Genomic DNA, 25,239 nt, shown 5'->3' on the forward strand with positions numbered 1-25,239 from the left:
TATATATAAATAATGGAAAAGTGTCAAAATTATCTCTAAATTATACGAAATAGATCACTTATATCCTTCGTAATTTTTTGGGATAAAAAATATCCCTACCGTTATCTTAAGAGACCACAAATATCCTCAAAAATTATCAATTCAAATTTTTAGTGACGTGGCAAGCCATGTACGTGGAACTAATTCCTCCACCTAAACGTTGCCAACTAGGATTCACTACAAAAAATTGGACCTTTAGTGGCGACAAAAGTCACCACAAAATCTTAGAATATCACCACTAAAAGTTTTCACTGATTTTTAGCATTAGACCACTAACTATTGAGGGGTCTCTTGAAATAAGAATAAGGACATTTTTAATTTCAAAATGTAACAGAAGGTATAAATAACCTACTAGCAATTTTGACCATTTTCCCCTATGAATAAATATGTCATATAGAGAGGGGTGTGCCGGGGGCAGGGGGGAGACATACATATTCTACTTTATATCAAAATGTTTGGAGTGGCATTCACATTCTCATTCCATTTATGACAATTACATTACGTATGAAATATTACAACTTTTGAAGTTTCCACCAAGTGAGAGCATATCTCATATATTCTATGTATATATTCATGAATGAGAAGGATGAAATTGAATGTTAATAGTTACTCTACAAAGTTTGTTAGTTGAAAAACTAGGTGCAGCACGCCGTTTTATATTGCATTTATACCAAACAGTAGTCAGTTTTTTACCATTTATGCATGCTATAAAAGTAGATAAAAGTAACCTCTTAATTTGCAAGCTTCCATATCAATTTTGTTTGATATCAAAATATGACACTCCAACCACGTAAGCATAACGATTGCCTTTATATATATATATTTACAATTATTTTTATCTTTTGCTATTTTATTTCATGTCTTTTCCCTTCATAATTCATCTCTAAATAGTTCAACGATAGATTTTTTGTTTTTTTTAGCTACGGAATATCCATCACTAATTCCTGTAATTTTTAGTGTGTATGTAAGGTAGAGAGCTAGAACGTCAGCAAATTAATGGTTATTCCCTCAAGAATATGTGCCTTTTGAAATTAATATTTCTTGCCGAAATATTTAACAACAATTCAATTAAATGTCATTGTATTCAAAGTCGTTAAAGATAATTATATTATTAATAAATGCTGTATTTTTTTTTATTTTGTTGTATGTTGGAGTGATGTGACCTTTAGATATGTTCTCAATTTTTGCTTTAATTTTTCTATAGGGTTGATTTGGACACAGAGTACATTGAAGAAATCCAAGATCTTTAAATATATATACAATACACCATATAATCTCTATATAAGATAGTTTTAGGAAATTAATTGAATTTCAGTTTTCTTGAGATAGAAGTGCATGTATCTTACAACTAAGAGCAAGCATCCTTTTAAATCTTTGTGTAGATATATGCCAAAAGAGATTTATTTTTATTTTTTTAAAGAAAGAAGGGATAATGTAAAATACAAAAACCGGACAAAACTAATTTATTAGGCAGTGACATGCCAGAGTGTTTTGCCTCTTTTAGTCAGACATGCTTCAATGTCATTAAACTTAGTAATTGGAGTATTTCTAATTGTGATCAACAGCTATCCATAATGAATTCATTTAATCACTCTATTTGCCCTTTAAATATACCCATCTTTAATTATTTTTTTACCCTTTAGATATGTTAAGCTTTAATATTTGCCATTAAAAATGGAACTTATGTCCAGACATAAATTCTTTAAACGGGAGACATAGCTCGTGAAATATTATAATACAAAAATATAAATTTATGTCCCATAAAATAATTATTTTCAGTTAAAATCATCTTCCTTCGTACCAAAAACACCTTAAGAAAATAATAATATGATTCTATATGTAAAATTGTAGTAATGACCACGTTTTAAAAGTCAATAATCTTAAAATTGCATTTGGTGATTTTGGCTTAAACAACTCCCACATGCTGTTTCTTAATTCTTCTTCTAATTATATCATGCTTTCATGCTAAGATTCTTACTTATCCATAACCTTGACCTTTTCGTGTATTTCAAGTCTATAACTATGCTACTAATTATTATTAATTAGTGTTTCTTTCATTTGACGAATAATTGTAGTTTTAAAGCAAAGTTCATTGTTTAAGTATAGTTGTAATTAGAAACAATTTTTTCATAGTGTTTGAATTTGAGAGACAAACTCTTCCCCTTCTCCCGTGATCATATCACGGGGTTTTTTCCCCCACAAAATTAGTTCAACCCTTAGTTGCCAATTCATGATTATTAAATACTACATAGAGAAATATTTATATATAATAATAACATCGAATATTTAGGTTGATACTCATGCCTAACCATTGAAATTGATAAAGAAAGGGTATAATGAAGAGAATACAATTAATAGTACAAAAGAATGTTCATATATGCATCAAAATTAGTTAGCGCAATAAACGCGTTATTAGCTGCCAATTAACATATATATAATATAGAGTTAAAGTGATTATTTTGATTAAGAGGAATAACGAAATTAACATTCATCATCCGACCATTAAAAGACAAGTGCACACGTACGAGTGAGTCTCTTTCCTTTATCCTTTACTTATCATGCAATTAATGATCATGTTGGTCTATTAAAGTACTAAAACATTATCAATTCTTTTTAATATTATGTAGGATGAGATGGTACGATATCTTGAATTGAATGTGATGTATCATTCTATACATTCATGATTAATTAATATGTATTCTCACCTTCTGGGAATCTGTAAGCTAGTTGGGGATGTTTTTGGCTTCACATCAAAAGGAAGTGTGATCATGGCAGGGGCAGAATCTGGATTTACCTCTTGAAATGGTACTTCAAAGGTCAATGACTGGTACAAGCAAACCTCATCTTCTTTGCAATAGTATACCTGAAGTTTTGTTCTAACATTAGGGAAGTACTCATTGAAAATGTAACTAACACTGCTAGTCTAATGTGGTGATAGCATTCTCATCGGGCTAAAGGGAGGGGGTACAAACACTACATTAGATGCTACTAACACTGCTAGTCTAATGTAGTGAATTTGGGCCAGTTCCAAGGCCTCCGATAGGCTCGTGTGCCTCTCAAATTAACTTTTTACAGTACGTTCGTAGTTAATTTTATATTATCAAATATCTATTATCGATCCTGACGGGGCACAGAAGATTGAGCCAGCCGTGACATTATGCTTATCATGAGGTGCTACACTGCTACTAACAAATTGCACATGCTACACAAGTCAATTTTCCATATGGCAAATTTGAAGCAACTGATGCTTTATTTTGCTCGAAATATTGCCTGACATAGTCTTCTCTTTAGTCAATTTTCCATAAACTTGACTAACTAAAGTAAAACTTAAAAGATACATTCCTACAGATAATTGTACCTTGCAATAAACTCTGCCAGTGGATGATGAAGCAAAAGATCTTCTGAAGTGCACTACTGCAGCACCTTCTGGACTAAGATTTCCCTCCAAAAAATCAATCTCAGCAGCATTATCTGGATCGAAATCTATGCTAAATTTACTCTGCACTCCCTGCATTTGGTACAAGGCAGAAAAGTCTCTGAGGCAAATAAACAGACATATTGTGGTGGTAAATTCTAAGATTAGGAAGATAATGTTCCTATTTTCTTAATCAATTTCTTCAGGAGAGAGAGAGAGAAAGAAAGAAAACCTTTGAGAAATGGTATCCTTCAGGTACCGAGATTCTTAAGTTCAATGTACCCTCATTGCATGAACCACCATTAACTACGACAGTCTGTGTGTCAGCTCCAGATCGCCGTCTAAGGCGCTTCAAAGATCTGGATTTACGTGGAGGCTGCACTCCTTTCAACTCCAGAGTAATAACTTCAGCTTCTGACTTGTTCAGGTCTAAGTATCTTATCACACTGTTATTTGTATCTGCTATGTATAATCTTCCTAAAAAGGTATATAAAATAGAATCAAATACAAGTTTCAGCTGTTACATTTTCAAACATGAACACTGAGATACAAACAAAGGCATGATCTAACTCAAAACTTAAGACTTGGATCTCATATTCTGGAATATCATTGCCATCGCAGGGTACATTTTCTTGGTTTAACTTGTCAATGAGACTAAAGTTCCTTAAATAATTGAAGACATTGTAAAAAGTATTAATGAATCTTAAGCAATTGACACACTAGTGACCAGAAGTGTATATCATCCCAGTCTTCTCCCAAATTTCTTCTTTTTGGCTTTGCCTTCAATCATCACCAAATTGCTCACTCATGCAAGAAGTATACATAACAATGGCCTTGTTCGCCACCAATATTTTTTAGGATATAGCTGGTGTCATGCTCCATCAAGAGACATGATACACCTTAGGTGCAGCTTCTACTGCACCAATTTGAATCTGATACCATTTGAATCTGATCTCAGGACAATTGTGAAAGAACAAAGCAAAATGAAGTAACTTGAGATATAGGAGCAGATCAGTTAAGAAGTGCTTATGCAGGAATGACACTTCACACGTGTTTATGCAGGAATGAGTGTTGTCATAATATGATTTCTTTACACAGAATAACTCATCCCACATGAAAATAGACTTTAAACTTAATGCTTTAGCAGGAACATCTGCTTGGTCAATTACAAACTACTGCCATGCATAACCAGCACTCCTACTATTCTTCCTAGTGCAGCTTAAGATGAGTATACAAAAATTAATAGAGCTCCTGCAATAAATTGTGAGGATTGCAGAGTTTAGACCACCAATTTCATTGAGATTATTTATGTCTTTTATTCCTGCAAAGTTTTATGGTCCACTCTCAGAGTGAGCAATCAGCCAAATGAAATTGTGCACAAAGAAGAAGAGATTACCATTTTCTGCTTCAACAATTCCAGATGGTTCTGAGAACTGCACGAAAATATAAACAAAAAGAAAGAAGAGAATCACCAAAATTGCAAGTCAGAGATCCTAGCAGTAAAAGCAATTTCTCTTAAGAATGATAGATTTAAGAAAATTATACTTCGTGCATGTTAATTAAAGCTTTAAAGGGACAAAACAGTACGACTCCTATTTTGTTTTTTTCTCCTTTAATAAGGTAAAATTTTGTTGATGTATGGTGGAAAGGATCTTTCCATATAAAAGAAGTACAGAAAAGGTAGGAAATAGTTTTGTGCCGATTCAGGGAACAATTATAATTTTTGTGAACTATCGGAGAATAAGTATACATGATTGGGTGCTCTTTGTAGAAATAGCAATGTTCTTTTTAGTCAGTAGCTTATAGCATATAATTCTAGGACTTATCTCCCAAATTGGGGTGCCTTTTTCCTCTTTGTTCAACACAACCTCTGCATTCCAACCACAACCACACAAAATAATGCACATAATTTCAAGTTGAGAGAGAAAATAGCAGTAATGGTAGTCCAACCTTATTTTTAAAACTACCAAACTTTTTTCTTTCATGATATTACATTCATAAGTAGCTTAAAGAAAATTGATTTACAGTGAAAGATTCAAATAGAAATTTAGAAACATTATTTTAACATCGAGAATCTGACGTCCATTTCCCTCATACCACTACAAGTAGCTTTTATTGATTGTTATGCTGCTTTTGTTTTGTAGAAAATGTGCACAGCCTTCCTAAATATACGAATGTAATATAGATCAAGTTCATACTTATCTTTGTACAGAACGTTCCAATGTTTTTCCTGCCATCTACAAGCTTATATACTTTATAAATGGTCCAACAATTTCTGAAGCCGACAGATATTTGATATATTTATCCATGCTGGATTTGCCTAAGGGTACACTCATATGCCTTAATAAAGTGTTTCAATCATGTCAATGGAAACTTGCTTCTGTTCCTTATTTTCCTTGGTCCTTTACACATTGGAGGATCCACTTGAAAATAAAAGAAAAGGGAAAAAAGAAGAGAAACGGCAAATATTTGTTGCCAAAGACAATGACCTCACATGCTACTGCTGATTGATGATGAAATGTTACGTAGAAAAGGTTTCGCGGGAGGGGTCTTCTGCTCGTGTATGGGCCTTATAACTAAATAGGTTGTTTACAGATGCAGCCACACATTTTAGAAAAAAATGCTATGCTAGATTTAAAATATTCATGTGTCAGCAGCTTATTATGTCCGTCAAGTTGGAGAAATAATATGGTCTAGTTACTCATTTCCATGCAAATTTTATCAAGTGTAACATCCATGTGGGCATAAAATATGATTGGGTGCAATGAATGTCAGAATGTAGTACTAATGTCCAGAATATAATACAAGAAAAGATATATGAACACTCTCCAACCTGAGCTGACACCGCTGCTCCATCTTTGAAACCAGCCTGACCAACACCAGCTAATGTAATCACCCTTTTACTATCTGGATCTAGTTTCTTAATCTGGCAAGTTAAACCAAAGAGGAAAGCTTTAACTTACTTGAGATGTTTCTGTTACAGTACCAAAACACGTAGTTCATTATTGAAACATAAGTTACAAAAAATGGTTTCTTTGAGCTTGAAATCGCAACAAGCATCATATGAAACATCGCATTTCAAGCTCACTAGTTGATTGAAAGGAGAAGCAGGAAAATGGCCACAAACATTTAAAACCTAATACTTCACAATTATTCTACATACAAGCAACCGTTTTTTATCTGGCATAAGGCACCACAATTTCAGCAGATAAAATTTTGTCTAACTATATTAGATGATTTTGCGAAATTCTTCACAGTGCCAATTTCTGGTTAAGCAGAGTAATCTTTATTAGCTTTGATATCTCAATCAGGACATTAATCAGGACATATTGCCGGCTTGATATTAAGTGTAAGTTTACATGCTAATAACCCTCCTATAAACCTTCACCACAGGGTTTCAATCTTCCCAAAAGCCCTTCTCTCATCTATCTTCTCCTCCCCTTCACTTTTCATAAACCCACCACATCACAAAAAGAGTTTTAGACAAAAAGGTTTAAGTTATAATGATAAATCTTCAATCAAGTCCAAATAACTAGAAATAATTTATGACTATGCAGATTATGTTTGAAAAAGAAAACCAAAAGGTTCTTATGGAGGTAGAGAGAGTGAATGATAAAACAAAGTTATAGGGAGACGGCAGATGACTAATATGTTTTAAAAATCACACATTTGTACATTCATGGCTTCCATACGGAAAAAAAAAAGAACTTAAGAAAGGAGTTAGACAACCAAAGCCGATAATAGCACCAAGTTAACTGCATTTAGTATTTCTTCAATTGGAGGTCTGTCTTCTAACAGCACATCTGTTTGGTCTTTTCCACTTGAATAATATGTTGATAATAGTAGAAGCATATATTATAGTGATTGAGAAGTTAGTTTGACAAAAGAATATCACATCATAGTTCAAATTAAATTAATAATAAGATGTATTAGCAGAAGTGTGTTAAACATCATAAGATGTCATAAAATTGTGTCACATGGAACAAATATTTACTGTCAAAAAATTAGTCTGTAAGTACCTTGTGATTATAAGAATCTGCAATATAAACTTGACCATCCTTTCCACATAAAACACCTAACGGATGTTGAAGAAGTACTTCAGAGCCTATTCCATCATGGTCACCGAACTGCATGATAAATGTTTCTTTAACAAGTTTTGTTTCGTCAAAAATGTGACTTACATATACTAGAGAAATGCTAATCTGGTTTCTTTGGCTTCAAACAAAATTACCCTAAACAAGTTTTCTGCAATAACTGGATCACCACCAGCCAGTGATCTTGAACCCCCTGTTCTTAGATTAACTGCCCGAATGGAGCTACTCTCACTATCAGCAATATATGCCTCCTTAAGATCTACAAAAAACAAGTAAATGGGTAATTGAATGCTGGCAACTTGAAAGGTCTTGGCAAGGTGAAGAGGAAAACTTCAAATACCATCCCTTCAGTGATATGGTGGACTATATGGAAAGAAAAGAATGCAAGAGTTTTGAGAAAGAATCTGAATCTGTAATCAAATACAGATGTATATCTTCTTTTCTTTTTTTTTTGGGTGCAACCTGGCTATTGCAAATGACATACTTATTGATAAAGTTAAATTTTTTTTTATCAGGACACAGAAACAATATACTGACCTCTAACAATCAAAAAAAAAAAAAAAAGTAAACGAATTGTATCAAAAGAAAAGGTAAAAACTATAGACCAGTTCAAAAGAATAATTTATGTCTTGTTAAGAGATTACCTCGTGATAAGGAAATCCCAGAAGGTTGTGCAAATGACGTGCTTGTAGAGCTTTCCCATGGCCAAAAAGAAGATGATACGTAAACAAGAGTCAAAATTTCAGCAAGTCCATCTAAAGTAAGTGGCTAAAAGGAAATGTTCTCACAACTAACACATACAAGGACAAGTCATACAATGAAAGAATCTAAAACCCAAAAACTAGAAGTACAAAGCGTGTTTCTCCTTTCCACATTACATTAATTTTTTCCCTGTTTGCATTTGACTGGAAGTTCCTGCTGATTCATGGAGATCAATGATTTTCACCAAGTGTTACTAGGAAGTAATAGCAGTAACCACATTGTAAGTAGCCACAAACAGAGAAAATTTGTTAGAGCTAATGTTGAACCAAATTTTTACTAGGAAAACATCCAGAGCACATTATCAAGATGCAAGACCAAAAGGGAGGTACTGAAAATATATATTCCTTTTGAGTGTGGGTTCTTGCTTGTAGCTTTTGTACTCTTCATGTTCCAATGAATTAAATTAGATGATAATGTTAAAAGTCCAGAGAACATGGTTCCAAATTCATAATGGAACTTCCAAAAGAAAATTGATCTTAGGGAAAAGGGTCTGATATACCCATCAACTTTGTCATTTAGAACTGATTCACAAGTGGCTCACATATACCCCTACCATTACAAAAATAACTCACATATACCCCTACCGTTACAAAAGTGGCTCATATATACCTTTTTATCTAATGAAAGTGAAAAAATTAAATTTAAATTTATTTTTCAATTTAAAAAAAAATCATGTATATATATATGATCCTTTCCACGCATGATTTTTTTTTACTTATTTGATTATCATTATTTGAGTGTTTCTTACTCTTATTTTATTTTTTTTCTTTCATTCTTTAGTGTAAAAATATGAGGGAAAAATGTGAATGAAAAAAGTAAGAAAAAACTTTAAAACTAATTATTCTTCGGATATATTCTAATTTATTTTTTGTATTTGAAAAAAAATTGGGGCATATATGATAAAATTTTACAAGAAAATTAGTGAAAAAATAAATTTGGCCAGCAAAATAAAAAATCCAAATTAGCTATTGAATCAAAAAGGCCCAAAAAAAACTCAATACGTGAGAAGTATCAAATATACCCCTACATGAATATATTTTTTTAATAAAAAATTTTAAGAAATAAATTTAAAATTATTTTTATCACTTCCATTAAAGGAAAAGGATATATGTAAGCCATTTGTGAAACAATAGGGGTATGTATGAGCCACTTATATAACGAGGGGTATATCAACACTAAATGACAAAGTTGAGGGGTATATCAGATCCTATTCCCTTGATCTCAAAATGCCACTCCAACTAATATTTGCATGTACGTTGATGAGTCTCTGACAACTTCTCCTATCCTTGTGAATACCTTCCCAAAAGAGCTCAGTCCATAAAAACTCTTAGGGGTCGTTTGGTGTAAGGAATAAATATAAATAGTCGTGGGATAAAATATAGTTTAGGGATAAAATTTTGATGTCTTGTTTGGTTGGCAAGTTTGGGATAACTTATCCCAGCATTTATACCATATTGATGGGATAAGTTATCCCATATACATGGTGGGATAAGTTATCCCACCTTATTCCAGAATAGCTAATCCCGGGATAATTAATCCTGGGATAACTTGTTCCCAACCAAACGACCCCTTACTGTTATCACTAAAAATGAGAGATTTTTTAGAAATCCTATACAGGCAGTTCAAAAGAAGAGATATCCATGCGGTCCTAGAATATGAGTACGCTGATAGATTTACAGAGCAAGTGTAAAGCAGTGAATCAAAAAGCGTGAACTTCAGTTTGTTTCTGTCTTTGTTTATCAGTGAAAGATCTGGTCCTCAGTTGGTTCTCCCTCTCTCAAGATTAACATATGGATCCTTTTTTAAAAAATCAAAAAGAGGAAACCCTTTTTTCAAAAAGGCTTGTAAACTAGTTTACAAGTAAAAAGCACCTCAAAAGAAAGTGTGACAGACAGATGATGCTAGTGAGCATCATAGCATTTAATAATCAATCAATCAACTACACTTCAATCTCATATAAACAACTAGCACAATTAACAAGCATTCTGCTGAAACTCCAGTTAAGCTAACACACAGGCAGACACACACACATATTACCTTGAGCCATTCAAATTTCTCTCATAGCCATTGCCACTGAAAGCTCTTGTAACTCCATCTGATGTCTTGTGTTCCCAGATCTGATGCTGACCAGCCATTGCGATGTAGACAATTTCATTCTCAGGTTCAAAACAGACATCCCAAGGAGAGTTGAGAAGCTGAAAATATGACCAACGATGTTCACTTCCAAAGGAAAAAGAATGATTCACCAAGACAATATTTGAAACTGATTTAAGAGAGATAAAATTAAAGCACGAAACTACATATCCAATCTTGCCTGTGCAGTTCCAGTTCCTCCCCCTTCATAATCAGAACCTTTTGTTCCATTTCCGGCAAGGGTGCGCACTGTCTCATTCACAAAGTCAATGACCCTAAAGTAATAGAACTCAATAGGTTAAACTAAAAACTTCCTTAAATTATCCAGTTAAAAAAAAGGTTATAACCTCATAAAAAACCTATAAGCACATCATGCTAGGAAATGAGAAGTTAAAAAGTTTTTGAATGATTTGACCACAGTAAATACCCTGATAAAGGCTTGAAGAACTACAAGTTGGTTTTATCTAAAAAGAGAGAAAACATTAGAAGACTGCTCTTCTTTGAATCATATTGGGTTGAGAATATAATATTATGAGTATGAAATTGAATGGTAAAGGTTAACACTTTGCATTAAGGAAAGTGGACACTATTTCCAAATGGAAACTACGATGATTTAGGAAGAGGGAATATTTTGGCTGTATTTGGCTGTCAGGTTAATTGGTTAGACCACAGAATGACAATTAGTATTTAAATTGACAACACAGAGGACAGGAAAGGAAGATGTATATATGACTGAGTTATTTGTAGAGAACTAGATTACCAGAGTGAATTGAGGACACTTATCAGTGTAATTTGGCATCATATTATCCGCTGAGTGAGATACTAATTTGATGATTAGTATTCCATCGGATTTGGTCCTAAAAGACTACTTTACCTCCAAATCTAAAAGTTCAAAGAAAACATTTTCCTTAGATTCCCCCATCCTCAAACCAATCCAGTTTCTCCTTCTCCCTGACTCCCTCCCCTTCCTCGACTTATCCACAGCCCTACTCCACTAATATTTCCAGCATATTCTTCACCAGCAAGATCAAGATCATTATTTCACCGTGGCCTGACCGCGATCCCTGTCAACTCCAACCCCACAAGCTAACCCAGCCTACTGGCTTCCCTGCCCAAGCTCGAGAAATCTCTCTTTTTCCCCTTGCACCCACCCTATAGTGAGTAGGGCTCCTCTCCCTTCCTACCAATGGTGGAACAGATATCCTTAATCATTTTCTTTTTTCTTCATTTCAGTTGCTTTTTTTCTGTGCTTATGTTCTAATATCTTCTGGTTCTTTGTTTCCACAGCATTCTTTTCAACAAGATTCTTAAGTATCTTCATTTCCACTAGTTTTTCTTACAGTTTTGACAGTATGAACCAACTTGAGGAAACATGGAACAACTATTTAAGTTCTCCTGTTAATCTACTGTATTTCCCTAATTACTTTGCCAGGAAAGGATATGAAGACCTGTCAAAAAAAGTCATTTGTAATCAATTATTCACGGTTTAATTTGACCGCGTGGAAAAATCAACCAGCTCTGGAGACGTCACATATGAAGATTCTCAAAATAAACTTCAAAGCTAATGAAGCCATTATTACTCACGTACGTGGTCTCTCTTTTCTGGTCAGCTACAGATAGATTAGTCAAAACCAAACTAAAAATTAAATGAAAAGGAGTACCTTACTAAAAAGTACAGAATAAAAAAGATAGGGATGGGTATCAACATGTAAAGTAACAAGTTTTGAAATATTTAGATTCTGCTTTTGTAATCTTGAGTTGAGGAATAGCGATTCCAACTAAAAAAAATGACAGACAATATTGTGCGAGAATTTTTATTTTGAAAGCTCCAAAATATTTGTCCTCAACTTTTTTTATTAGGTAAAAAATATTTGTCCTAAACTAATGATCAATGACAATCTATCACGAGTATCAAAAATTCAAATGAATCTAAAAGTAAAATTTAGCCATTATTTTCAAACTAGGAGTAGCTTTCAACAACGAATTTACCATCTTGTATCCTATTGCGAATAATAAAATATGCAACTCAAGTTAACTAAAAATATCCATGTATCATCAAACTACTTAATGTAAACTGAGGAGATACCACTATAGCACAAAAAATTCCCATTTCAAGAAAGAAAGATAAAAGTACATCACGAAATCCAACACAAGTGCAATTTTTTTTTATGACAAGGAAAACCCACAACCGCTTTCCTTTGGTGCGCATTGGGTAAAAACCCCGCTCCTATGCAATAGCTCGCAAACCACACAAGAGAGGTAACCTGCACTAGGCAAGCCCAGTGCGACGAGCTCGACCCAGAAGGCAAACCCTTTGCTTCCGCAAAACTCCTTCCATGCAAACAGTAATAGATAATATACCCTTTGGTCAATCTCCCCCTCCCCCGGCAATAATCAGTATCATTTAAACCCACAAGGTTCAAGTTTACCCTCCTCAACTTCTCAAAGATGGAGGCACAAGCATCTACTCCAAGGAAAATATGTGGGGAAATGGAGGATTCAGAAAATAAACAATAGATGATACATTCAATTAAATATCAGAAGAAAAACCATGTATGTCTTGCCCAATAAACAGGCATGCCTCTTCTGCCAGTACCTTAAAGCATGATTTTCAGTATCTGCCACATACAAGAGGTTCTTCTTCGCATTGTAAGCCAAACCCTGAAGATATAATAAGAATTAATATCTAAGATTAATTTTGCAAATGGGAAAAATTGCAAAATTACAATAGTTACCTGTGGACGATTGAATGTTGCATCATCAAAGTTACCGTCACGAAGACCCTCTGCTCCTGTGCTTCCAACTTGGAGTAAAAAGTTTCCTTCTAGATCAGTTACTACCTGTCCACATGTGAAAATTGTCCGGGATTACTAATTCTACCATTCACCTCATAAAGAGAATGTGGAAATAGAAAGAAGACTAACAATAATAAGATCTAGGGGTAATACAGGTCAAGCATGAAGGACCAGAAAAGATGTGATACTAGCAAATCCCAGTTACTCAGATAGTGTAGTACATGCGGGAAAGATCTGGTTATGGGAAAAAGTATCAGAAGAAAAATCATTGTCGTGTTCTTGAGACTAAGACAAGTAAGAAGGAACTAAAATGTAACAGAATGAAAAAATTCAGAAGAGAGCAAAGAAGAACCAGAATGTATCTAGAAGGAAACATAATTTCCTACACAACTTTTGAGTCCCCCACAAAGAAGAAGGAACCAGTTACATAAGATATCAAGAGTAAAAGAAACAAAATACATTTCTTATGTGCATAATTTGCAAGCCCTACCTTATCCTCTCCCAGCGTTTTTTCCATCTTCCTCGTGAATTTTGATTCTACCATATTCGCTAGCCCTAGCGGCAGCTTCCAATATTAATTCTTTGTTCTAATTTTTAAATATACCACCCACCAATCTTCATTAGCAGGAAAAACTTTTCAGGAGATACTCTAATTTCATCTCCAAATTACCATTACTATACTCTGTATTAGAATATGAATGATCATGCTTTAACACTTTAGTGATATTATCCCTTGCCTTCCGACAAAATGTATAAAGATTGATCTTATCTTTGCATAGCCCTAGACTTTTCATCATACTTTCCGTTTCTCTAGCTTCCTCTTGTAAATATTAGAAAATGAATGATCATGCTTTGACACTTAACTTTTGCTGATATCAATATACTACCTTTATAAAGAACCTTTTTATTCTTTAAATTTTCATTTCCAACAGTAAACGGGGACTTGGAACTCCTGCAACCCCAGTGTCGGGAATACATTTACTTTCAGACGTAGGTATACCTCCCTTTATTGATAATCAATATGCACTTTAACATCAAACCTGATATTCTTCAATAACCCCATGGTCAGTTCATAACTTCAGAAAACCTCAAGAAGGCTTGACAAACCTTGATGCCACAAACTTGCTGCAGTTCATGCATTCAAATTTTCGCAACCTAATCCAACAATCATACAGAGAGAATACAGAGAGAATACGGAAAGGAGAGAGAAGAAGAACTTACTATTCGATTATGATTGCTGTCTGAAATAAATAGCCGCCTGTTGAGGACATCAGCTGCCAGCTTACCGGGGAACTTTAAGGGAGATGTTAACAAGCGGGGATCATTATCTTTCTCCAAGCGCAAGGGAATGGGTTTGCTATCCAAGAGCTTCTTCTTACCATAGAACAGAAGAGCAGCCTCAACTAAATAATCAAGATCCTACAAACCAAAGCAGAAGACATCGAAATGACAGCTAATTCTTGTCAATAATCTTCACTACCAACTGCCACAGATCATATTGATTAGAAAGAAATATCTGAGAGGCAATTTGCTATAATCAAAAAGCAGAAGAAACTGTCTGTTACAAACTATCTCATTTGAAGGAATTTCATGCCATAAGATAGCTAGAAAAGATAGGACAAATGGAAAAACTCCAATATGTAGCTGCCTAAAGAAAGTCTTTTATGAAGTTGCATTAGGTAACAGCAGGAGCTTAGACGTCTCTATAGTATTTTATTTTTTTTCACGATAGAAAATAGAGGAAGAGAATAAAAACAGAAAACAAAATAGAGGAGTTTCAGAATAAAGGGAAGGTGATCTAGTTTACAATAACAACAACATACCCAGTGTAATTCCACAAAGTGGGGTCTGGGGAGGGTAAAGTGTACGCAGACCTTACCATTACCTTGGAGGTAGAGAGGTTGTCTCCGATTAAAGGTGACCTAGTTTTAGTTCCCTAAAATATCAAAAATTTCGTAGCCTAGGTTACACAACTAATATTAGAAAACATATTTTTAAAATTCAGATGATAAAGAAATGCCACATAGAGGTCACAGATAAGGGTCTGTCAGCTACCAAAAAGAACTGACTATGATCTGGTCAATCTTTCCACTCAATTTGGAGTACATTTGCAGTAGATTCTTTTTTTTTCTCCTTCCACATTTCCAACTAATGTGTTTACATATGGAAGTAATTTGTTTAGCTTTTTGAGATACAATGGCTGATCAAAGAAAGTTCTGGATAAACTTTTGGTTATATATGAAAAGAAAAGGGAAAATAATGACAATTCTAATTTCATTCATCTATTTTGGTGCATACTACAAGAGGATTTTACTCAAAATAAAAGTGGATTTATGAAAGTATTAACATGCCGGCAAGACAGCAAGGATAACATGCATCTCTAAGTATTACAGTGCCACCCTTCTTTCTTCCATTTTTCTTTAAATTAATACAGTATGAAGATCTGAGACTTTTTTGGGAAGATATGAAGGTGTGAGACTTCATAATGGCTTTTACAAGCATAGGGTATGAACTTCACATTTCTGTATGTAAAGGAGTTGAGGGATAATGATTATAACAGTATTGAACAGTGACATGCAGAGTTCTGAAAAGCTATTGTCTATAGGAAATTTTCATTATTCGGTTAGCCAGCAGTGTAGTTCCCTCAATAAAATTTTCATCACTATTTGCCAGTTCACACTTCCAAATGTATTGTATTCATCAATTCATTTATGTACTATTTATGAGTATTGACTAAGCATCATAACTAAATTGCTTCTAACATTTCAATAACCAAAGTTACTGAATAGAATTTGATTAATCCTAACTGTGTAGTTAAGGTGAAAAACAAAACAAAGCATAAATCTTGGCTACTAACTAACTAATAATTTGTCAAAAATAAAAAAGAAATTGAGTAATAAGTGAAGGACCGATTTTCAAACAATATTTAAAATTTTTACCATACGCAACAATTAGAATTCTGAACTACAAATTTCCAAATAATCATAGTAAAAGCAATATCCTAATGACAACTATGCCAAAGCAGTTACTATCTGTAGAAAATGTTTGGTCATCTTATCTATTACTCCCACCGCCCTATTTTACCTGACACCATTTGACTGGGTTAGATGTTAGATTGAACATGTGCATTATATAACTACAGAGAAAAAATACTCAAGTTTGTTCAAAGAGAAAGCATATCATCACAGATCAAGATTGATTAGCTAATGAAATTGAAATCTTAACACGGGTGTAAATTGTGTGAAACAATAATATTAGAGAATGCTGCCAAATTTTGTAAAAAAAAATAAAAATTGATAACCGGTGTGTTCGGGTCAGCTTGCGCCACCTCGACTAATTCTACGGGAAACATGTCACCTCCCACCTGCAACAGGTACCAAGTAACTCTGTCTACCAAGGCTAGGGTTTAAGAACTCGTGATTCTTAACCTAATTTTCATTATTCGGTTAGCTAGCAATGTAGTGTTTTTGTCTCTATTGAGATTTGAACCTAAGAGAATTCATGATTCTTAACCTACTTCATTGACCACACTAGGCCACACCCTTGGGTGCTAAAATGCTGCCAAATTGGGGACATCCAAAAACAAAAAGTTATAATTTGCAATAAAAATTTACGATAGAGGGACTGTATAGCTAAGGTTGGACTAAAAATAATGAGGGTTTTCAACGTGTGTTAAAACATAATTCAATATATAAAAGTGTGTTTTCTCTAACATCTTACACTTTTAGATGAATTGATCACATAGTTCAACATGGTAACAGAGACAAAGATCCTAGTTTCAAGTCTCATCACTACCAATTATCAAAAAAAAATCTCTGTGTTTGGCCAATCAAAAACAGTCAGGCCCGCACGGGGGCATGTTAATGACATCTTTAAGTAAATAAAAGTATATTTTCCCTGATAGTTTAAACTTTTAGATGAGTTCGTCACACCGTTCATCAAAGAGAGTGAAATATGACATATTCTCTCAAAAGTTTCCTTTGATAATGCACTTTGAGAGGCGTTTAAGAATTGAATGTATTAAAGTTGGTTAATAAATGAACCATTTTCCATCATCTAATCTTAAAATGCCATCATGAATGTGTTAGATAATTCCTATATATATCCTACTATTGCATGAAACATCAAAGAGAAGGAAATCTGTAAGAAACCTTTCTATGACCTTCACCAGCTATTTGTGCCAAGAGCTTGCCATTTGGCCCGACAAGAACAAATGTTGGCCATGAATTGACACCTAATTCCCGCCATAAATTCATTTCTCCATCATTGACAACCTGATCATTCAGGAGGTTAAAGAAACTACTTAACATACAGAAAAGAAGGGAAGAAGGAGAGACGCCCCCAATTAAAAGTTAAAGCTGATATTTTGAAATGATAAACAATGTTAAATTTCAAGTTACCCTATCCACCAGTATCTTGGATCTGAATAATAAACTTCAGCAATAAACAAGAGCTTCAATTGGAAAAATTGATTAGATACATAGTCAAGCAATCCTTGATCATTAACAGTGAATTAGCAAGTATTCCCTTCTGTTAAATATATGGCTCAGAAGGTACACATTAGAATTGGAAAAGGAGGGAAGGGTGGGGGAGAGGCTGCCAAGACAGTGTTAATGATTGGAATGGCAATTTTAACATAACCAAGTATGGTGTAGATAGCAGCAGAGATTCTACCGTAATCTACCAAAAACAAGTAATATATAACCTAATATGGACGCTCTAAATTCTCTCCACATTTATGTTGTTTCCAAATGTTCATTCGTTTCTTGGGGATTAATAGATTCAAGACTAAGCAGATAGATTGTGGCAAAGATCCATTCAACATTAAAATCAGTAATTGTTCAACTCTTGAATAAGTACTTACTGGATGAGTGATTCCATAGCGTAATACAGCACTACGGATGGCTTCAAGGTCCTTCTCGTTGTCAAATTTAGCTGAATGCACCCCCACAACCACAAACTGCAAAACTAGTGTTTGATGAATTAGCTACAACTATGATTAGAAGTGTGTACGCAAACCTTCAGATGCAACTGTGGATAAAAGTACTTAAATTCATCTTGAGCTTCCAAGTTCAAATCCCAAGTAGTTCCTATGGTAAACCATGACGTTTTTAATTTCACCCTTTACTGCAAAGGTGCACCTCTATCTAATGAGAACCTCAGATGTATGTAGTTCCTACAGGAACTCTAGCATGCATGTGCATGCGAATGCTTCTGCCAGAATTAGTAGAATATTGATTGGGGTAATTATGAGAATTTTCAGGATAGGTATAACTATGGGAGAAAACGATTGGGGTAACATCTCAGATGATCAACTTGTTATAGACAGAATATCATTTCATGAGATGACCAATCAAGCTGAAATTGCAACCCTAAGGAGTGAATGACAATCTTACAGGCATATCTTTATATTTATTTTCCAGAAACTCCAGATCTGGCAGTACATGCATACAGTTAATGCAGCAATAAGTCCAGAAGTCCAAAAGAACAACTTTTCCTTTCAAATCCTGCACAAACATAGAAATGTTTCAGGGAACGAGCGCATAGTAATAGCATGGATATATCTTCCAGAACTCCTTTTTCCATTTTCTATTATGTGCAACTTAGAAACATATCTTCCAGAACTCCTTTTTCCATTTTCTAGTATGTGCAACTTAGAAACATACCTCCAAGAAACAATAAGATTAAAAGTACTATTCAGCAGAACAGAAATTTTTCAAATTCATAGATGATATAGGTATTCATGGTTGTCTCCCATCTGCTTAAAGCCTTGATGGGCAGAGATACCCAGTATTTGTGTGGTGGGAGTTAGCAAGTACCAGGTGGAATAGTCAAGGTGCGCCACACGCTAGCCCGAACACCACCGTTTGAAAAAGAAAAGGTATCGATCACTAAAAGCTTTTTGCAACCAATGTCATTGTCAAAAGATTCTTAACATTGTTCAAAAGGATAGTGTATGGAAATCCATTACAATAGAACAGTATATTATGAAACAACATAATATTATATTTGGGAGAAATTCCTCTCCAAATTTCAAGAATTTTTACACATACATATAGCCGATAGAAAACATCGATTAGAAAGCAGTAGATAACCAAAAGTTTCAAGGATAATATTTGCATGAAGACTAGAGAATGGAAAAAAGAACATAAATATGCACATATACGAAAATAAGCTAGAAAAAAAGAAATAAAGTTGCCAGAAGACTTTATCAAAATATAAAGTTGCCAGAAGAAGCAGAATTGAAATATGAAATTATGTATTTACCCTGCCTAGCTGAAGGGGGGCTGTATTCAGCCAATCAAGTTTAGATGGGAACTCGGGCACAATAGTCGTAGATTTCCTAACAAAATGCAGAACATTAAACATGATAAAAAAACAAGTCAGGAATCCAAGAACAATTAAAGAGAAGTATATCAAGATCTAAGGACTCAAACGATGCCAGAAAGCATGCAACATAAATGATACTAATTTCATAATTTAGGAAAACTGCAACCTTCTTTATTTATAAAGCAAAAAAAGGTTGCAGTTTACATGTTTAAAAATGCATAAAAACTTAGGTTACCTGGCGTCTACATCAGAAATATAGTTTACAAATTGTTGAATCCTCTGTGAACTGGATGCATCTGCAGTGGCAATAGACAAATAAAAATAAATCTCCTTCCATTATCTCAAATATCGCCGAAAAAGAAAAGAAAAAAGAAGCAGCCCATACTTCATATACAGAATGGATAAAAACCACATTAGAAATGCGCCAAAAAAAAAAGAGAAAAAAATAATGTCATCAAGGGAAGTTTTCTACAACAAAAAGAATGGAACAATGAAAATGAAGAGAACAGAACAAATACTGCATTGTAAGAGGGGCAGACCTTCTTTCTGTTGAAAAGGAGGATTGCCTGTGCCAAATAACAAGTTCCAGATAGCTTTTGGAGATGCATACTGCATTGCCTGCAAACAGTAGAGCTTGCAAAGATGAAAACCAAAATAAATTAAAAGGATGCCTTTTGTTTTCTTTATTAAATTCTATACCTTCCAGTTTGTAATAGTGAAGAGGAGACAGGATGCAGCAATTCCTAAACTTCCATATCTTACAACATTTCGTCTGGCAACCTGCACCCTGTCCATAAATTATTTCTGCAACCTCACGACAACATTATACCAATTACCAAATGCCCTAAATGGCCATCTCATAAAGGCGTATGGACCCTTTTGGGGGATAAAAGTATTCCACTTTGCAAATGAGAGAATTTAATTTGTAGGAGTATTATTCATGTCACTCTAAGCAGATTTGACTTTTTGTTCCTACATGCAGCAAAACAAAGCATGTAACTCAGTGATTATACATCATGACTAAAATAGATTGATAAGGATGTAAATCACCAGTATGCACTGTTCTTAGCAATTCAACTTAATCCAGGTAAAGTTTAAGAAAATAATTTCAGACGGACAAAGAGGGAAAGAGAAAAGAAGGAAAAAAAAGATGAATCTACGAATGCATACAGCAATTTGAGGTATTAGATATCAAAAGCGGCCATGATGATGCAGATGAACTAATTTAGATGATCAACATACTGAATCGCTCTTACCCTCCCATTGAGGATACGACACCACTGGTTGGATAATTATCCAGCTCTGTGATACTCCCTGCCATATTGTATTCAGGGGAAGAGAGAGCTAGATCATTAATGGATTGAGATTCCTGCACCATCACATCTGCATTGTTTGTCATCATTAGATTCATTTTATAGTAAGCATAGAAAGGGAGCCACTATTAACCACAGATGATATGCTAGAGGAACTCTAGAACCAGCAACTTTCCATCAACTAAGTAAAAGACAATAGTTAGCAGCTAAAGCATACAGCTTAAGGGATCAGAGAACAGGATATCCTTCAACAAATTATAGAATCATTACAAAAAAGAGCTTACTCGCAAGTTTTTCCATAAACAACACAAAAGAGCTTCAGTATTCTACATTTGTCAATGGTACATGAAAAGGGAAATTCTTAACATGTTGGTGAACTACATACTATGGCTACCAGAGCCACCATCGAGGATATCTTCAAGTGAAATATCGCTTATCTCCTTTCTGATGAGTGATGGCTCCGCTGCTTTTAGAGAATCTTCTGATAGTGTTGTCGTCACAGCTATACATCTGCAAGTAATTCAACATACTATGTAGAAAAAATGGAATCAAAATGATCACTAAAACCAGAGGCAAAGGGTTACATTAGAATGATGCTGATATAGCTTACTGATTCAGTTGACAGACGCAACAAATGAAGGAAAGTTCAAGTAGGGTTGGTGATACCAACAACTTTGAACGTATATAGTCCAACTATATAAAGAAAAAGAAAAGGCACTCAAACGCAAATACCTCATTTTCGCAGCTTTGGCAGCTTGTACTCCAGCTAATGCATCTTCAATCACAATACACTGTCAACATAGAAGATTATGATAATGTCTACCAAGGTCGACAAACAGGACACTGATCTACTTAACACTTCAAAACTTCATCATCCTCGAATATGAGCCTTCAGCAACTCATAATGCACCCCCATTTTTATATCCATATTTAGAAAAACTGTTCTGACTGACAGAATGACAATTGAGCATCCCTTTTCTGTCCAGAAATATAATTTTCAACATAAAAGTTGCCAACATATTTATCAAGTTTTTAATATCTTCTTTGCTTAAAAAAAAATTCCAGCTAGCTTCATCTGATTATTACAGTCATTAATGGATAATAATGTAGGGAACTCTCAGTTAAACAGAATGTGAATGTAAACCTCAGTGTTATCTTAGTTGGCAATACGTCTCTCATCAGATTAGCATCACATACTACCCACAGCTAAGTGTCTAAAAAGAAAAAATTGTGATGGGTGGTAGCAAAGCAGCATTGCACATCCTGGAAATTACCTCACTAGTGGGAACATCAAGAATCCGTGATGCAGCCAGGAAAATATCAGGAGCCGGCTTCAAATTTTTAAAAGCATCAGCAGATACAATTGCATCAAACCTGTCAAATCAAAGAAAAAGGATATGAGGTCAAATATAAATAAAAGGATAACTAAAGACAAAGGCGAGGGAGGCAGGGAGCTTTCAATTATTTCACTGCAAACCTGCGATTTTCATCCGAGTTGTACACTTTAACCTCAATAAAGTACTGTTTCCTTGAAACTACATTATCAACCAATACATAGTGTGTGTATTTGCATATATACCGTGAAGAAATGGACCTTGAATGTAACTCAACCACAAAAAGTTAGCTTATAAGGGGAGGATTGCCCAAAATCATAAAAGGAGACCGCCCCCCTCCCCCCCCCGGGGCACGCCGAGGACTAGAAAACCAAAGCACGGAAAACATAACACGGGGGATCAATATTGAGAAAGAGAAACATAACAAGAGGGATCGAGGAATCGATGGGTCTGACTCCGATACCGTGTAAAGAAATCGACCATGGGCCTAACTTAACAACAAAAGTTAGCTCATAAGGGGAGGATTGCCCAAGACCATATAAGAAGATCACAACCTTTGGAGCCTGAGCAGCTGATTCCATGACTAACAGATTCATTATGTCAACAAAATGTTTATGTCCAGCAATTCCCTCGACAGACATTATACCAAGAAAGCCAAGTGTCTCAGGAGTAGATATCAGGTAGTTCTTTACAATATAACATATCTATACTGATAATTTAAATAAATAAAGTTCTTGTTATGTGATGATTCAGTACAATCCAGTGCTTCTTGAATGCCAATTATAAAACGAATGAGAAGCAACTATTCACAGCTAAAGCGCATTATGTTAACTCACATCGTTATTGGTAAACCTGCTGCAGCCAAGTTTGCATCAACTTTAATCCGGTCAGCACTAGATGCAACAGCAACTTTGAGACCACTGCTTTTACACTGGCATAATATCACCAAATTAATGAAAAGTAACAAAAACAGAAAGAGCAAGACCATATAGTCAAGTTGCATCACAGGTTATACATACCTGAGAGACAAGTTCAAAGGCACCAGGGAAACCTATGCCAGAATTTGGTTTTGCATACTACAAATGATTGTCAGTTTATCAATAAAAATGTCAGTTCTGGAGTCAGTTACCACAACTAAAAGGAAAGTGCTTTGAGAGTAGATATTTGTAAATATATGAAATTTCAATCACCTTTAATAAATATATCTCAAAAAACCTCTTCTTTGCAGCCTCGGTATCAAATCCCTCAACACCCTTAGCAGCAGCAACACCACCTAAGAAGTTTGCTTCACCTAATATATTTCGAGGGTAAAGGAAAATGAAAAGGAGAAAAAGTCATTGAGAAAATATGGCAAAGGAACAAGGTGCTACACAATGGAAGATTCATTTCCTAAAGAATAATAACATCAAACTAATTTTTTTTATCACTTGGGGTCGAAAAAAAGAGTAACTCGAGATCAAAAAATTTGACCGATGTATTTGGATCCAATGGCAATTAACATGATAATCATTCAAAAGAACAAGTTTCGTAGACAATAAGGATGATTTTGTGAGCACAAGTGTTTCTCATGGAGAAGGGTCCTAATTAACATAGTGAATGAAAGAACTCACATAAGGCCTCGGCTAGCTATATGCATGAAAGTAAGCACATGATACGATCTGCAACCATAACCGAAACCTATAATTTAAGGCGAATGAGATGATGCTTCACAAAAACCAAATATTCAAATGAGGTAGATGAAGGCTACCAGTTTCTTTCATGACAAAATTGCCATGGAGGGGACTGGACAGAGATTCTTGATATTCTTTTCTTTTGTTTTTCTTTATTTCCATGTTACATGGCTTAATCATTACTTCATCAAATTCATCAGCATTCCTTTAAACAGAATGAACAATGACTGAGGTAAAATCGTAAAAGATATAATGAGGCAATCTGACAATAGCATTGAACCGTAAAAAAATAGTTATTAGACTAATGCTTTGCGCTTTTCATCCTCGACTTAGGCATGATATCCAAAGAAGCTAGCGAAGTCTACAAAAACACCCAAAATTGTCAATGGTTCCTAAAAATCAAGAAACTACTTCTCAATCAAGAACTAGTTGGGGTTGGGAAATTGTTTCTAAGAATATGAATAAAACATGGTTCAATAATGACGCGCACGGCCAGTAACCTGAATTAGTACACGGAGGGAAGCAATGATAAATAAGCAGATTGACAAAGAAACCTTTCCCCCCGAAAATTCAAAGATAATAAATAAAAAGAATGTAATAATCAAGAAATTCAAGAAGAAGAAGAATTTACCCATGCCCATGAAAGGCACAAAGTCTTCAACGGTAACTTGAACACCCATTTCAGTAAAAACATCCACAGCCGCTTTTCTTGAGGATTCCTCACTATTGCAAAGCACACCATCCATATCAAACAACACAGCCGATACTTTCCCCCATTGGGTACCCATCTCAGGTACATTCTTGTCTTCCAATTTCTGGGAAGCATTCACCTTTAAACCATTCTTTCTTGATTCTAACTCCAAGATTCTGAAGGCTTTTGGAAGAAATTGAAAGGATAATTTGGATCTTGAGCTGAAAAGTTTAGGGAGTTTGGGTTTTCCAGGAGTACAAGTCGGGAGTGAAGAGGTTGTAAGCCTCAACGCCATGTTTTTTTGGCCTTTGGTTAGAGCCTTGGGTAACGCTTCTGGAATCTTTATATACTTGTTTATTGGGTGGCGGGGAAGAGGATTCAGTTTGGGTTCCGTGTGATTGGACTATTATACCCTTTTATCCGCGTTGGATATAAGCGGATAATCAAAATTTGAGGTGGGATTTTGTCTTTTTATTTTATGTGATGGAAAATATTGCCTTTTTTTTATTATTATTATTAATTCTCTATTTTGGGAGAACAATTGTTGGGGATTAGAGTAGATATGGGTGCATTGGTTATGTTATAACATAGATGAGAGACCTTTGAAAACAAGGCTATTTACTATCTCCGTTTGATTTTCCTTCTTTACTATTTTAAAAATCA

At 34.6% G+C, this 25,239-nt stretch overlaps 1 protein-coding gene across 2 annotated transcripts; it reads right to left on the reverse strand.

Moving 5' to 3' along the window:
• Positions 1-2,479: 2,479 nt before the first annotated feature.
• LOC129886077 (protein SUPPRESSOR OF QUENCHING 1, chloroplastic) lies at positions 2,480-25,009 on the reverse strand. 2 transcript variants are annotated; one of them, XM_055960604.1, is made up of 28 exons: positions 24,517-25,009; positions 23,406-23,506; positions 23,235-23,291; positions 23,052-23,146; positions 22,156-22,255; positions 21,614-21,672; positions 21,267-21,391; positions 20,825-20,951; positions 20,268-20,355; positions 20,108-20,186; positions 19,804-19,864; positions 19,506-19,581; positions 18,635-18,745; positions 18,103-18,198; positions 17,390-17,512; positions 14,460-14,657; positions 13,179-13,283; positions 13,040-13,104; positions 10,625-10,718; positions 10,348-10,505; positions 8,193-8,242; positions 7,686-7,807; positions 7,474-7,581; positions 6,288-6,380; positions 4,851-4,887; positions 3,687-3,931; positions 3,398-3,547; positions 2,480-2,902 (listed from the first exon to the last, which is right to left on the reverse strand). In XM_055960604.1, exons 1-28 carry the CDS (start codon positions 24,869-24,871, stop codon positions 2,741-2,743), a joined length of 3,240 nt encoding a protein of 1,079 aa, XP_055816579.1. In that variant the 5' UTR covers positions 24,872-25,009; the 3' UTR covers positions 2,480-2,740. The 2 variants fall into 2 exon arrangements, with proteins under 2 accessions (XP_055816579.1, XP_055816580.1); XM_055960605.1 differs by lacking the exons at positions 2,480-2,902; positions 3,398-3,547; positions 3,687-3,931 and adding an exon at positions 4,444-4,775.
• Positions 25,010-25,239: the final 230 nt, after the last annotated feature.

This window comes from Solanum dulcamara, chromosome 4 (genome assembly GCF_947179165.1).
Source record: "Solanum dulcamara chromosome 4, daSolDulc1.2, whole genome shotgun sequence".
Classification (NCBI taxonomy): domain Eukaryota; kingdom Viridiplantae; phylum Streptophyta; class Magnoliopsida; order Solanales; family Solanaceae; genus Solanum; species Solanum dulcamara.